Source organism: Schistocerca cancellata, chromosome 1 (genome assembly GCF_023864275.1).
Source record: "Schistocerca cancellata isolate TAMUIC-IGC-003103 chromosome 1, iqSchCanc2.1, whole genome shotgun sequence".
NCBI classification, from domain to species: domain Eukaryota; kingdom Metazoa; phylum Arthropoda; class Insecta; order Orthoptera; family Acrididae; genus Schistocerca; species Schistocerca cancellata.
The window spans coordinates 266,579,780-266,595,987 of record NC_064626.1 but is presented as its reverse complement, the minus strand read 5'-3'; the positions used below and the strand labels follow the sequence as shown (position 1 = coordinate 266,595,987).

Sequence of the window (16,208 nt, the reverse complement as noted above, 5' to 3'; positions counted from 1 at the left end):
TTTTCCAGGCACCATCTATTCCCTGGCGCTGGATAGGGACTGGTTTCTTCTTCTTCTTCTTCTTCTTCTTCTCGGGAACTCTTTTACACTCCTGGTTTCTGGCTCTGCTGCTGCCCTGCTTACGGGTTATTCAAGTAATGCAAAAGGGGTTCTCAAAGCCATTCTATCATGTTGCTTGATGTCAGGCTGAGCAGGTTCCGTATTCCAAAAGGGAGGGGGGAGGGGGGACATATTCCTATAACTTGTGACATGACAACTGTGTGCTACTCCATAACCAATCCCATACCTTGCACCAGAAAATTGAGTCCCTTTGTTGCATTCAGTGAATGGTCTAGTTGCTCAACAACATTGGAGAGGCCTATCCAGTCAGCTAATGAGGAGATGTCTCACTGGAAGTTTGAAAGAGTTATAGAACTTGGTTGGGAAATCGTCAAACAAAGGCATGACTTGAATAACTACAATCTTTAATTACTCATCTGAGCCAGAATCGGATAATGACTTGAATGAAAGTGCACCACTCCTGACTGAAAAATCCCATGGTGGGAGATACATGGGAAATATGATCATGAGCAGAGCCAGAGTGAATACCACAAATCCAGGCCCTAGGTCTGACTTACACAGATGCCTTCTTGGACTATTGCCTGTAGCAAACGGTCCCCATGGGCTGTGCCGCCTCTGCCTTTACATTGTGTGGCAAGCCACACTGCACCTTCAATGTTGGTGCTTCCCAACACCATCTTGTGCGGCCTCATGTTTGATCGTATATGGTCACCACCATTGCACTGCCGGGCTGTGCGGCTCAGTGCATGAGCTCACATGCTACTTTCCTTGAGAGTGTACATAACATTTCTGACCAACACTCAAACCAGTGACCGAGCGAAGTGGTGCAGTGGTTAAACACTGGACTCGTATTCAGGAGGACGATGTTCAATCCCATGTCCGGCCATCCTGATTTAGGTTTTCCGTGATTTCCCTAAATCGCTCCAGGCAAATGCCGGGATGGTTCCTTTCAAAGGGCACGGCCGACTTCCTTCCCCGTCCTTCCCTAATCCGATGAGACCGATGACCTTGCTGTTTGGTCTCCTTCCCCAAAACAACCCAACAACTCAAACCAGTGCCATTCCTGTGATGTCTCCATTGTACTCTGAGTACTTTCCAGAAATCTTTATTTGTTCTGGCTGCTGTCCTGTTGCCTTTCAGGTGTCGCAGTTTTTAAATATGCGACACCACGCCATTCTCCCTGTTTATTCTCTTGTTGCAGGTAGTGTCATCAGTGGTTCCAATTCTTATCACAATTGCATTTTGCAGGACAGTGGTGTTGTTCACATTCATAATTCATGACATTCAGACAGACTTGTAACTGGTTATATTCATCAAACTGTAGACATCTATCATTTGGTGTATTCCAGGATGAGAACAGTGGTGTATTCTATGAAAGATGACATTTCTCTGTTAAAGTTAATGATTAGATTCTACCATAACATACCAATGAATACTTGCAGCTTGTATGCGTCCAGGAAAGGTGGAGGAGCTGAAGTCTTTACATTTTCATGCTCTAATAGTAGTTGGGTCTTCTGATGCTGTTAAATTTTTGTTATACTAAAATGCATTAGAGTGTACCTTCTCATTACTCATTTTGTTGGCGACACACTATTAATACTACAAATGCATGTTCAGTATCTGAATTGCTTCAAATTGTGGTACGTGGGCTTCAACGCTCCTCATATTTTAAATACAGGGTGTTTTGCGTATGATGTCTGGGCAGGAGACCCACAGCTTGCACGGCAGATTTACTGGCTGTTACTCTCTGCATCTGCCGCAAGACAGGTGCTGTACTGGCCACTTCCCTGTTCTCCTTATTGATGGTGACAAATATCCGATTCTGCAAGATTATTCTGTTTCATGCAAAGTAGCCTAGAATAATAATCATTCATTATGTAGACGGAGAAAATCTTTAAAGTTGTTAATATGTTCGACACTATTTGCAAGTAATTTGCATGCCCAGTGCTATTAATTGCAGCATGTAATAAGCACAATGCTTTGCCAGAAATACTTTCACGCTAGGGAGGAGCCACCAGTACAACACATCTAAGTAACTAAAGAAATTTATAGGGAACATATGCTGATACTTGACTGAAAATATTACTTTATGTTTCCAAATGGGTCATTAATCCATTAGTTTATCATATTGGTTCATTCAGAGATTATTTTAAAAATTTATCTCGTAGCAAGACTAACCATATTGGACCATTACATATTCTCATCAAAGAAACTATTTCATTTAATACTCTGTCTGCCATAGAATGATTCGTATAGGTTTCTCTTTTAAATAACATAAACAGTGCTTCTTTATTTATTGGGTGAAGTCCGGTAATATTTGAAATTAAGTTGTTCTGGCGTAATGGCAGCTGATGGCTGCTAGCTAACAGAGCTTTAACCGTAGAGCTTTGCAAAGCTAGAAAAATTCTTATTTTTCAATTCCTCATCACAGGAGGGAAGTGAAGGTAAAGGAAACGATGACAATTTGAAATTAACAGTTAATATGTTATTTGAACACACTTACATGATACATACAGCTTCAACAAGATGACAATTCCATTGTTTAATCAGATACACTAGTACGGAGATGCTCTCTCTCTCTCTCTCTCTCTCTCTCTCTCTCTCCTCCTCTCTGCCTGTCCACCCCCACCCCCCACCCCCCACCCCCACCCCTTGATTGCAGCAGCCAAATCAGAACTAACGAAAGTTAACACACAAAAGAGAAGGTTTATAATAATCTTCTGTGATACTACTGTCACTTTCACATGTTCTTTTTTACCACAACACTGTACGCTGTACTTCATTCAGTATTTACCGAATTACCAGGGGACAGCACAATTGTCCCCTGGAAAGTTCAGCTAACAATTTGTGACATTGATTGGAGCTGACTTTTCTTAGTGTCACACACTAGTAATTGTTTGTAAGATCAAACTTTGACGTTTTACTAGTAGTTACATTATACAGAATAATAGTTCATTAAGTTTGTAAGTGAACAAGTATTATTAATATTATTCACCAATACTTCCAGTGTTGTACATGTTACATTTGATTGGGGCGAAAGTTATTAAGCTCCTCTATGTGGCAGCCCAAAGTAAAACCCCCAGTAGTCAGAAACCTGGACGGAAACTTTGAGACTGCCAGCATCTGTGTTTTGCTTGTTTTTAATTTCATATGGTTGACATTACAATACATGACTCAGCAATTACTGATGTGTTCATTGCACCCTTTAGGTAAAATACTTTCATATTGTGTATGACATACATTAATATCAATGGTTGCTTGACATACTACATCAGTAAATTGGAAACAAATAACAATGATAATATTATTTACGTATTTCATAGAAAAACACATACATTTATGTACATATATGGATAATATAGGTTTGGACAATTGTCCTTTTGTCTTTTTGAACATCACTTTTCTTTTTGAACATCACCGAACATTTAATACATTGAAATAGTTTGACATTTGTATTCATGGTTATGCTGTTACAATGCTTTCTTCAAAAACAGCATACTGCAATGCCTCCGCCTCACTACACAGTGGTCACATGCCTGTGACGGCATGCATAGTTGCCGTGGTGAGATTGTTGGGCAAAGTTTTGTACTGTGGAGTGTTGACTGGCTATGTTTCTACCCAAAGGCTGGTGATGTGATTGACACTCCACTAAATTACAGGTGGTTTATAGCACATAATCACGTTAGTACCCTATGAGGGAGTTCGCTGTTTATGAAGTTTCAGCTTAGTATGTTGTCTGTAGTTACCTTTTGCTAATCTTATCAGTTCGCTTGTACGTAATGTTGCTGTACAATGTTCATAAATTTTGCCAACTGGATGTAGATGGTGTAATTATGCATGCCAAACAAAAAATTGTATTTGGTCCATCGTGCATCCCATACTTCCCCACGGTCATATTTATTACACATGCACTATGATTCACTGCGCAACAAAGCATCCAGGGTCCGTATTGTCAGCGCATTTACTCACTGGAACATTCTGATCCGAAAGTCACACTGCATCAGCTGATTTTCTGTCCATTGATGCATCGCTCTATGGGAAATAACCACAGTTTTCACACACTTGTGTTACTAATGTTGTTTAGCATACCGTAGTTCAAAGGTGTGTTAACTGCAGACTGTGACATATGTCCTGTTGAATTCTAATCAGGATTTGTGGTTTCAAACAGTGCTTTTGAACATAGTAACAAATTTATCTTTACATTTTCAGTTAAATTGTGCTTTGGTTTCAACCATGAACATTACGGTGCATTACAAGATTGGCTTCTTAGCCCCATTACTTGTACACTTCGCTCCTGATGATTTGGAATTATTTACGCAATACTGTGGTCTGATTTCACAAAGACTATGTCTCTGTAACATATGTTCCATTTTGAATTACTCTGGGCACCACTGTGTGTTCCATTTTTTTTATAAATGTGACAAATACTGACTCCTGCGTTCATATTTACTTTGACTTAACTTGGGTCAGTTTAGAAAAAAATGCTTCGCGCAGTTGCAAAGTGATTCGCTCAGAATAAGTGGTTCTTCAACAGTCCATAGTGCATTTCCGTTTACACTAATACACATGTGGGCAGTACAGTCTGTACTTGTGTACATTGCGATACAAATATTTGGGTCCAATGGTCAAATACTAATTTCTGTTACATTTAGTACGTATAGTGAAAGGAAACATTACTTTATTATTACTACTGATGTCAAATGAACTAAATCTGCAACAGCTCCTTTCTTAGAGTCAGTATCAGAATTTTCCGAATGGTCAAATGAGACTTAATCTCGAGCACATTATTATGTAGTATTTAAGTTCACCATTAACTATAGCTTTTCCACCAGACCTTCCAATTAATAACTCTTCGCAACACTGTTATTCATATCATAAACAATACATAATATTCTCACTGCTAAAAATGATTGATGATTACTAGGTACTATTATGGACTAACCAGGATAATAAGTACTAAAAAACATTGGACTTGAAAACTAAAGGAAATTATTAAAACCCTACATCTATACATAAAAGACAAAGAACATTATTGTAAAAATGAAAATAATCAATTATTCCATTGACCCCGTCATTGTATTCTCTACTCTGAAACATTATCTCTCACGAGGTATAATCTGTCGAAGTGTTTGGTAAATTATTAAATACTTCTTCAAACGACTGAACATGCTTGACCCATTTTGTATGTTGCCTGTGAGGAAATGTTCTGGTGAATCTATTAAACACCTTGATGTTAATTCTACCTGGAACTGTAGGAAGTAACTTGAACTATAGGATGGCATTCAGCTTTTGTAGATACATTTGTATGTTTGGCCTTCTGATATAACGCAGTTCCTCACAAAATTACACCCCCTCCTTTTAAGGTTAGGGTAATAATAGTAATTGGAAATTTTCTTAGTGCACATTTGAATTTCAAAATGCCCCCATGTACTGTTGGTATACCAGATCAGATTGTCCAACAACTCTGATGGTTTGCAAACACATCAGTTGTCACCCTGTACATTTTTTCAGTGGAATAGTATACCATTTTCTATCCTATAATGGTTGACTAACTCATCGCGTGGCTGTGGAGAAAAATGTATATTATGTAATAGGCGGGCGAATTTTTCGCTTCCGCTAATTTTTATAAGTTAATATCACCACGTAATGGCGTCGTTGCCTGCATCGGCCCCTGCGATTGTTGAACTGTAAATTACTCAAGTGCAGGTTAATTCAAAGGAAGACAGACATGAAATCGGGGTCACCTCTTACAAATTAAAAGTGAACAGTGATATTAAATCAATATATTATCTGCTTAATTAGTACAAATATGCTTACATTGGCCAGCACTCGCAAGATGTCCATCCACACGCAACCAAAACAAGAGAAGAAATGAAGACAACTAAAAAAATTAACAAAAGAGTGTATCTTGTTATCTCTTTAGATCATTTTGTTATATTTCTTTGCCCTCGAAACTTACACAGAGAAATTATAATAATACGGGTACATGATAAAAATGTATATTATTCAATTTTTAAATGTCTCTTCTTTATAAATACTGTTTTTCAAGTCTTTTCGTATTATTTCACTGGGGACGCTATACCCTTCCGGCAAGCGCAATAGCATATCTGCAGTGATATTGTCGCTGCCTTATACAGGAATAATTTCTAGGTCATACTCTGCCTCAAAAAGGCCAACTTGCTAACCTAGCAAGCAATAAGCGGCATGATAGTAAAAAGCTTAGTGACTTGTAATCACATAAGACCCAAACAATGGGTAATGTTTCTATCTCCGTAGTAGAGTTGAATATGGCCACTTGCTTTGTGAAAGCACTCTGCTAGCGAATCCTATAATCCTAATGTCTGTTTTCCATGCTGTTTGGCACAGTTGAAAGAGGCACGTACCCCAGGCCAAATGATAACAGATCTGATGCAATACAGAAATCCTGCATCATTTCAGGATTTCTGCATTAAGCAAGGCATCCCAGATTCCTTCGAATGCCTGTTGACATGCAGAAGTCCAGATCCAAGGTGTATTTTTGCTAAACAAATTATGTAAAATAGTGTATTTTGTTAAGTGTAAGCTGCTCACCATTGATACTCTGCAAAAAGTAACTATACTATACAGTGTAATAGCAGAAAAAATATTAAAGCTGATAAAGTAATCTTTCTTTGGAAAACTACTGTCCAAAAATTGAGTTTTTTTTAAAATTTGTGGCTGATAACTTTGAACTATTAAAAATATATTAAAGAATACATTCAGCTAAGTGATAATGATGTTAATCTGTAGCCCAGAGTGTGTTGAACTAAATGCATTTTATCTGAAAGGCTTAGGACAATCCACTACTGAATAATTGTAAAAAATGTAGATGCTTACAAATACAAATAAACACATGCAGCCTGGAACAAATATGGCCACCATTTCAAAATAATAAAAAATAAGTTTTAAATTATTATTATTATTATTTTTTTTTTTTTTTTTTTAAATACTGAACATTAGGGAATTCACCCAGCAAATATAAAATTTTTCTGAGATGGTCAAGCAACCAGTGCTGAACCACTTGGCATGGATTGGAGCTTCTATAATATTCCATTCCAACCTTTTCCATATTTCACGGGTAACCACTTCTTTCTTTGTGCAGGGCACTGAATATGTGCCTTTGCAATAAGTTTGAAGGGGATATACCTCCATATTGTAGGTATAAAACACTAATGGTTCCAGGTTACTCTACGAACACAATCTGAAAATTGACTGACAAATCTGCCAGCTGTTTCTACTGGTCCATGCTTAAGCACTCTGATTACACCACTTTATTGCAGATCTAGTTAGTAATACTATTACTGTTGCTCTCCATTGACACCAGTACTGCATTGTTATACCCTAATGGCAGTATTTCTTAATTTATGTACTATAGACATGTTAAGGTACTTCACACAGATAGGTCGGCAGTATTTTCCATGTGCCTCATCCATTTTTAGCAACTCTAATTCAACTGAATAGCCTGCATTTTCAAGAGTGAACTTACCTGTAGAGAGGTCAATTCCTGCTTCTCTCTCCTTAAGAAAGTCCCATCCCAGCAAGCAAGTGTCTGACTAATTGTTAATTATAAGGGACGTGCACTGTAATACATTGTTTCCTATGGCCAAATTCACTTGAGCCTGGTAATTCACAATTTGTACTTTGGTACTGATGGCGCTCCCGACTTTGCATCCGTGTACAGGAAGTGTAGATATGAATTAGGTGGGTTCCTTACACAGTTCTTTGTAAAAATTAAAATCAGGTACATTAGTTGTTGCTCCTGTATCAACAATAACAGTTACAGAATACTTTCCGATTATGGCATGAATAGCAGCTTGTACAACCTGTTTTGCCATGTTTTTACACTTTGCTGGTTCGTAACATGATATGTACCATAATATGATAACTTGGTCAAATGTGTCTTCACTCTGTGCCCTGACCACTTCCGGAAGGAGTGGCTTGGTCAAATCTAGTTTACTGAACGTGATGGCCATGGTGGGTATTTTGATTATTTGTACTCTGTGTTCCTTATGAGGATTTATCTCTGGATTGTTTTGTCAAGATATATACGTCTGGTCATCCTCGTTTCTGTTTGCAGTCACCCTCCATTCAGTATTCAAAGACCTTTCCAACTGTAGGAATTGTCTTTGCTTTCTTTGGTGGCAGAGAATCAGCATGTTTCCACGGCTTTGACTGTTGTCTTGTCTCTGGGGTATAATAGTGCACCCAAGTTTTGTCTGTGGTCGCAAACTAGCCCAAAAAGTCTTGTTAGCTTCTCCTAAAAAGGGCCAAACATTGTTCCGATATGTCCATTCTCGTGCATTTTTGATCCAGTGTCAAGAGTTGCGGCACCCATTTGGCAGATAATTTTTTCATTTCTAATTCTTCAGTCAAAATGTGATATACCATTTCACATGACATCTGGCAAGTGTGAGCAGTTTCACGTGTTTTCAATCGGTGATCCTCCATGTGCGTTTTGTACACCTTTGCAGTGATTTCTGGAGTAGTGACACATCTTGGCCAACCACTGTGTGGATCATCATCTAAGCTCTCCTGACCAAATTTAAATTCATTTGTCCACTTGGCAACAGTTGAACATGGAAGGAGCAGAGTCCCCCACTGTATCCTGGAAATCAACATGAATGTCCTTTGCTTTCATACCTTTCTTTACGAAGTACTTAATCATTGCTCAATTCTCGATTCCCCCCTCTCCCCCATCTTCACAAATCACTATGCGGTAACAACAACAACAACAGAGCCATGTCACTGCCACAGCTCTCTTCAAGAGCACTGACATGGCACGTGTTTACAGGCAACAGTCCAATGTATATCATGTGAACAACTCGTTGCACTAGCACTTGCCTCTCTTGGTGATCCGAGAACTTTTCAAACCACCCTCGTACTTTATCTCCGTATCCTTCTGTTGCAACCATTGTGCTACATTGTTGTCTAATTTTTTGGTATGCTCCTTCATGTGCTCTTGGATCTGCACTGCTTGTTTTATCTGCAGTTGATCCAGCCTAGTGGTGACTTCCTCTAACTTCTTATGCAGATTATCAGTGGAGGTCTGGCATTTCTGTAGGTCCTCTGTAAGTTCAACTGATTCAGGTAAGTCCTTATAAGTTTCCTTTATCAGTGTTACTTTGGTTGTGATGCTCTTCAAACTATCTTTTATTCTTTTAGCAAATGTTTGATCCCTTTTCTCTAATATGATATTGAACTGCGATGTGGGATTGTCACACCAGACTTTTTACTTATATTCCCTTAATTTTCGCTGGCTCCTTGTTTTTGTTCCCTTTCCTGTTGCTGGCTCTTTGATACTCCCTAAATTGTGCTAGCAAGGCTTGATCTCTTTCCCTATCTTGTATTTCTCTTTCTTTATCTCTCAGTTCCAACCAACATTAGTAGCATAATGCCGGCTGATGGCTGTTAACCAACAGTGCTTTGACGACAGAGCTTTGAAAAGGTAGAAAAATGCTTATCATTCAATTCCACATCACAAAATGGAAGTGAAGGCAAAGAAAACCACGATAACATGAAATTAACGATTGATACATTATTTGAACACACTTACATGATATATAAAGCTTCAATAAGAGGATAATTTTATTGTGTAATTAGATACACTAGTATGGAGATTCTCTCTCTCTCTCTCTCTCTCTCTCTCTCTCTCTCTCTCCCCCTCACAGCAGCCAAATCAGAATGAAGAAAATTTAATACATACAAGATAAGGTTTATAATAATCTCTGACACTATTTTTGATGTTCTGTGGTATTACTGTCGCTTTTACATGCTCTTTTTTAGCACAACACTTAAGACTGTATTTCATTCAATATTTATCAAATTACCAGAGTACAGCACCTTGCAAATGCTTCACCTGAGTTGAGCATGAATAGTGATGCAATCTGACTAAAATAAGCTTACCTTTATTTATAGCAAGTGAACAAAATGACGTCCTTCCACGACAGAAACAGCACGACACCTTGTGAACACATTACCAAACACTTAAATTTCGGCTGCCGAAATTTTTGAAATGATTAGCTGAACCCTGTCTTCTAGCTCTTCAAGTGTATGGGGATTGTTTGTACATATTTTATTGTTAACATTCACCAAAGATAAAAATCACATGGATTTAGATCTGGAGTACAAAGAGGCTGGTCAACTATCATATTGTCAAAAATATTTTATATTATAGGAGCATTGACAGTATATCCTCTTGCATAGTACTGCATGAAATAACCATAGGTCTTTTCATTAGGTGTTAGTTCTCCAAAAGAAGGATGCAGCATATTCTTCACATACCTATCAGAAATTATTGTTTCATGGAAAAAGATTGGTCCAGTAATTTGTCTTGCACTAATTGCACACCACACTCCTGTTTTTACATCATGCGAAGGCCGTTGATGCATCTAATAAGGACGTTTGAAATGCCAGCGTGATAGTTCTTCGAATTTATGTACCCTGACAAAATGCAACTGTGCTTCATCAGAAAAAAAGAGCATTTCGGGCTCAACTTCCCCATCACACACAGGCAGTAACAGCCAGTAGCAGTAATAATGTTGAGATACATTATCTGAGTTAGACAGTCGATGCACTAGTGTTATTTTATATGGTTTCAGTTGGAGTTAGTGCACAACTCTGTGAGCACAGGCTGCTGACAAAGCAGTCTGAAGTGCAAAACCACACAGTGGCTTTCTCAGACTTCTTTCTAAGGTGTGTCCTACCTTGTGTAATTAATTTTCAGTTAAAACATTGAGCTCTCTAGATTTTTATTTGTCTAACATGGAACCATTCTCTAGAAATTTCTTCACAAATCTAACAATAGAAAGTCCAGGTTAGAAAATCAAAAATTTTATGAAAAGGATATATTGATATCCCCCATATAGATGACATGTTGGGTTGCAGACAGGTTCCCTGAAAAGACTGCGACACGTGCGAACTTTTGGAAAACACCTGAACATTTAGTCGCATAGTATGGAATGCACATGCACAGTGGTACTGTCCGAGGACCAGGCCCAGTGACATACAGCAGGGGAAACCTCAGACTCAGCGCAGGTGCCTTATGTGTAACACTCAGCGGAAGTATGTGCAGCTGTCTTATGGCAGATGCAGGCAGCAGTGACCTGTAAATCTGCAGTCCAAGCTGCAAGCTTCATTATAATCACAGAAAACACTAGTAAAATTGTCTTTCATAATTACTACACTTTTGATTGCACTGTATAATTAGCATTGTACTTTTGCTCATTATTTTCTGACATAACCTGTAATGATGAATTTTGTGCAACTCTCTTTATTGTATCGCTGTATCCCATATTATTTTGCATAAACATATTAAAATAATATGTCGTGTTGTTGACATTTGTTGAGAGACGATATAAAATTTCTTCTCTTATGTAAAATATCGATGAAATTTTTTCCAGATCATACTGGAACAACAGATTTGCTGACTCACATGATGCCATTCTATAGTTATGATGTTCCACATACTTGTGGACCAGACCCGAAGGTCTGTTGTCAGTTCGATTTTCGACGATTACCTGGGTATGGAATATCTTGCCCCTGGAAGAAGCCACCACAAGCAATCACTGATCAGAATGTAGCTCAGAGGTGAGGACCTTATTAGCTCTATTGAATTCAACATAAATACCAGGGCCAATGTATAATTTCTTTTAAATTTACTACAGCAAAAGGAGACTTTTTTTGTGTAATGATAACGTGACCACATGAAGCATGAGGCACGTTGCCACTGACAACTGTTGCTGTGAATAAAATCGGATATTAAGACATTCTCTTGTAGTGTGCAAAATGCATATGAACCCCTCTCCTCCTCCAGTTCAGCAATAGGCAATAGTTTAATCCTTCTGTGACTACTCAGAGTTTACTTCTCTTTTTGTTACTCTGATATCTCAGTTTGTAAAATGGACTATATCTATACATAATCTCCTTTACCTTATTCTTACTATCCCTATACAAGATATATGATGGTAAAATTGTTACATAATTTACTTTGGCATTCTTTAATTTAACCCACAGGTTTTTTTTATTTTTATTTTTTATTTATTTTTTCTCCAAATAGGTTTCCTTTGTCTTTCCAATGATTCCATTTCAAGGCTTCTGGTCATCTCTGTGTCTCTTTCGTATTAGTTTTTACAATCACAGCATCCCATTTCTGATTATGTCTCTTTTGTGTGTTCTGTTAGGCCAATTTGATTGGAAGCTCCAGGTACTGGAATAGTACTTGAACAGAAGTTTTCTTTGTGGATTCCTTAACATGTGCTATGCACTTCCTCAGAATTCGTGATAAAAATAAATTTTCCATTTGTGAAATCACTAACAGTGACCCCTTGTGTTTATTCAGCTTCATACACTGAAGCACCAAAGAAACTGATATAGGCGTGCTTATTCAAATACATGGATAAGTGAACAGCCAGAATACAGTGATGTGGCTGGCAACACTTATATAAGACAACAAGTGTCTGGTGCAGTTGTTAGATCAGTTACTACTGCTACAATGGCAGATTATCAAATTTTAAGTGAGTTTGAATGTGGTGTTATAGTCTCCGCACGAGCGATGGGGCACAGCATCACCGAGGTAACGATGAAGTGGGGAACCTCCCACACAAAAGTTTCACGAGTGTACTGTGAATATCAGGAATCTGGTAAAACATCAAATCTCTGATATTGCTGCATCCAGAAAAATATCCTGCAAGAATGAGACCAATGACGACTGAAGAGAATCTTTGAATGTGACAGAAGTGCAAACCTTCCGCAGATTGCTACAGATTTCAATGCTGGGCCATCAGCAAGCGTCATTGTGTGAACCATTCAACAAAACATCATTGATATGGGCTTTTGGAGCCAATGGCCCACTCCTGTGCCCTTGATGACTGCATGACGCAAAGCCTTACACCTCACCTGGGCACCATTTAACATGCAACAAAAGTTACACCCATTGTGGGATTTACCAGACAAATAATGGCTATTTCATCTAACCATGGTAGATTAGCAACAACCATTAAGTCACTACATATAGGCAACAGCAGAGTTAGCAGTCACCAGCGTACAGTACCTGATAGAAGTATTACCCCTTTAGGGATATGCTAAACACATTTACTCGTAGTAAGGTAGCTTGTCCAACATGGCAGAAATCGCAGCCTCAACTGCCCACGCAACACTACTGAGCCACAAAGTCCAAATGCCAATTTTGTACTTTGACCAATAGGATATAGTCCGTAGTCAGCAACACTTTACTCAGCTCACAGTAAAGTCTTTGGCATTGAATGAAGCCATGAGATATCACCATTTCTGCTAGAAGGAGCAAACACCATCTCGGTCCAGTGACTTGGTGCACCAGAGTGGTTCCAACCTTGTTACCAAAACAAAAATCATGTCACCCTTGGTGCACTGTGTCCACTCACAGGTCATCCAATCTGTGTACTGTGTTTCTACGAAAGCAGAATTGACACATAAATCTCCAGTCCCTTCTGATATGATAGTTGTACTCGAACTCCATCATGGACTAGCATTAGTCTCTTTGCTCATTCCAAAATAATGAGCTACACACAATGCAAAGCAAAATTGGAGTACACAGAGCATTTGGAAATGGTTGCCATGCAATTGCTTGCTGAGGTTGACAATGTCATAAAAAGGTAGTGCAGGACCAACCTTTAGCGGTTGTCCTGTGTAATAACAGCTCAGAACATCCCGCACATAAAATGGCCATGTTGTAATGTCTTCACTTTTGCATGATACCAACTTCAGCAAGCATTCATTGTTCTGAGATTTCAAGTCCCTTTATGTGATGTGTATCTTATAGAGACCATTCAGCTGTCCACTGACTGATGTGGGACCGGGACCTGACCAACAGTTACACTGATACATTGTTGCATTTGTGAATAGGTGCATTCTTTATTTTGCAGATACGTTCTTTAGCACATACTCTTCCCAAATTGGGCTTTACTGGTAACTGAAAATTGATTACTTTTGTGATATTTATATGCAGAAAGCAAAGTTATTTCAAACTATTTCTGATGAAATGGTTAATTTGCATACAGAAACAGCACTTATTACGTAAAGTCACGTTTTCACATTTTGAGGCAGAATTTGCATCTATCTTCACATTTATTGCAAACATGAATTTTTCATGTCCCTAATCTCAGCACACTTTCCTGAGCTATGCTTGAAGTTATTCCTACATCTATCAACGACTCTCCATGCTGTGCCCTCCTTAACAATGAATCCTCAGTCCAGTCACAAATTTCATTTGATACTGCATGTGATAATATTTTTTGTAATAAAATTGGTATTTCAGATTTTGCTTTAGTACCCAACTTTTGGTTCCTGTCTCATACTTACTCTGGTGACACTGACAGCCCTTATATATTATTACCAGAATTTATTTCAGTTTTATGAGGGGTTCATCAATAAAACCCTACTACATTAGGCACTGAAAGTTTCATACATTTCTCTTTGGATAGCCAAACATGTTGCAATTAATACGTTTTTATCTGTACCATTATGCTTTGTTTCACACCTATTGCGCAGTAGTCACAGTTTCTTTGGGTGTTTGTTTATAGGTATTGTATACCATGATGAGTCCTGGCATAATAAATTATTCTATGAAGTACATACCGATCCTGAGATTGATCAAATATGTTTCTAAACTTGACCCACAGTTCCTGTACATGCTCACACCCAAAGATAAATGTTAAGTCCTTACTTACAAGAAGGCACTGCTGCCTCTTTATTTACTGAACATATAACTCTTTCTGCTTACATATGTTGGCCTTCGTATTTTACTAATTGTTGTTGCTACAACTGCCTCACGGTCACTGATACCAGTTTCAGTGGTGACGTCCTCAAAGAGCACAGATCTTTTTGTTGCTCTCGGATCTAATATATTTCTGTCATGAGTGAGTCCCCAAACCGTATGTTCTAAGTAATTTTCAGAGAAAGCTTTTAGTATTGATTCACAGGAAGTCTTGTCACAATCACCACTTACAAAAGTAATTATCCAAACTGACTAGGTTTGGTGACGGATAGAGGGTCCAAATATAGTGCCCCTCATTGATAAGGGGGGGGGGGGGGGGGGGCTTGCCCAAATGATCATTAATGCATTCCAATTTGTGTCTTGGCCAATTTGACTTTCTTGTCTACTGCAATGAATATAATATCTCCATTTTCTCTTAGCATATCCTTTCAATAACTCTGTATGTTTACCACAAAAATTGCCCTGCTGACACTTTGTGGTCCAAGCCAGTTTTCTATATCTGGTTTTATGTGAACTCCACTGCTTTTTTGGAGTGCTTTAAGCTAAGGGACATTGTTGTGAATGTTTTGGTAGTTTATTACTGACATTTTAAATAATCGTGTGTGAGTAGCATTAGTAGCATTCCTTTGGCTGTTAAGCTAATACTCATGCAGCTATTTCAGTTGTGCTACACATGTCCACATTACTTAAATATTTTAAGGTTTGTCTAAGACATTAGCTATATTACATATCAGATGTTTTTCATGCTTTTTTGTGTGTGACTTCAACTGCTGTCTGCTTCAGATATTCATAACAAGCAAAAAACTTACTGATATGCTGGCAGGTTGAATGTAAAAAATATTTGCTATAAGCTTGCTCTTTCTTAGGTGTGTTTCAGATACTTTCCAGGAATTTTTAAACAAAGATTTGCAAAAATCTAATGCTGATTTCCATTTTTAACACATATTCAAAGTAGTATGTTTTCCAGTGAATGCTATACTGAAAATAAGGTTGTTGCATTTTATCATTCTTGCACAATGTGCTTGTTGAAATAACTGTTAACACTTGACACCCAGCAGCATCTGTTTGTTTTCTCCTTATGGTAGTCTTAGAAACTATTATGTAACTTTGCATGTATAGCATCAGCCAAAACTTCACAAATGGATTTTTCGTGATATTAACTACATTATCAAAAATATTTACACAGAACTCACCACAACATTAGTGAACCATTCTCTTGTAATTAATATAATCAATACCTTAAGTTCATGATGCAATATAGTACAGTTGTATTCAAAATGTAAACATTGTGTCAGTACAGACTTGTGTTGGAATATGTTGTTATTTCACTGCCAAAACAGTTGATCTCGTAGAGCTTCAGTGGACTCGCATTCAGGATGAC

At 38.1% G+C, this 16,208-nt stretch overlaps 1 protein-coding gene across 1 annotated transcript in view; it reads left to right on the top strand.

The window, feature by feature from the left end:
* Positions 1 to 16,208, top strand: part of LOC126170901 (alpha-mannosidase 2) — a 197,518-nt gene that overhangs the window by 92,610 nt on the left and 88,700 nt on the right. Inside the window, exon 8 of the mRNA XM_049920758.1 lies at positions 11,478 to 11,664. Coding sequence (XP_049776715.1) covers positions 11,478 to 11,664 — 187 coding nt within the window. The remainder of the gene's footprint in view (positions 1 to 11,477; positions 11,665 to 16,208) is intronic.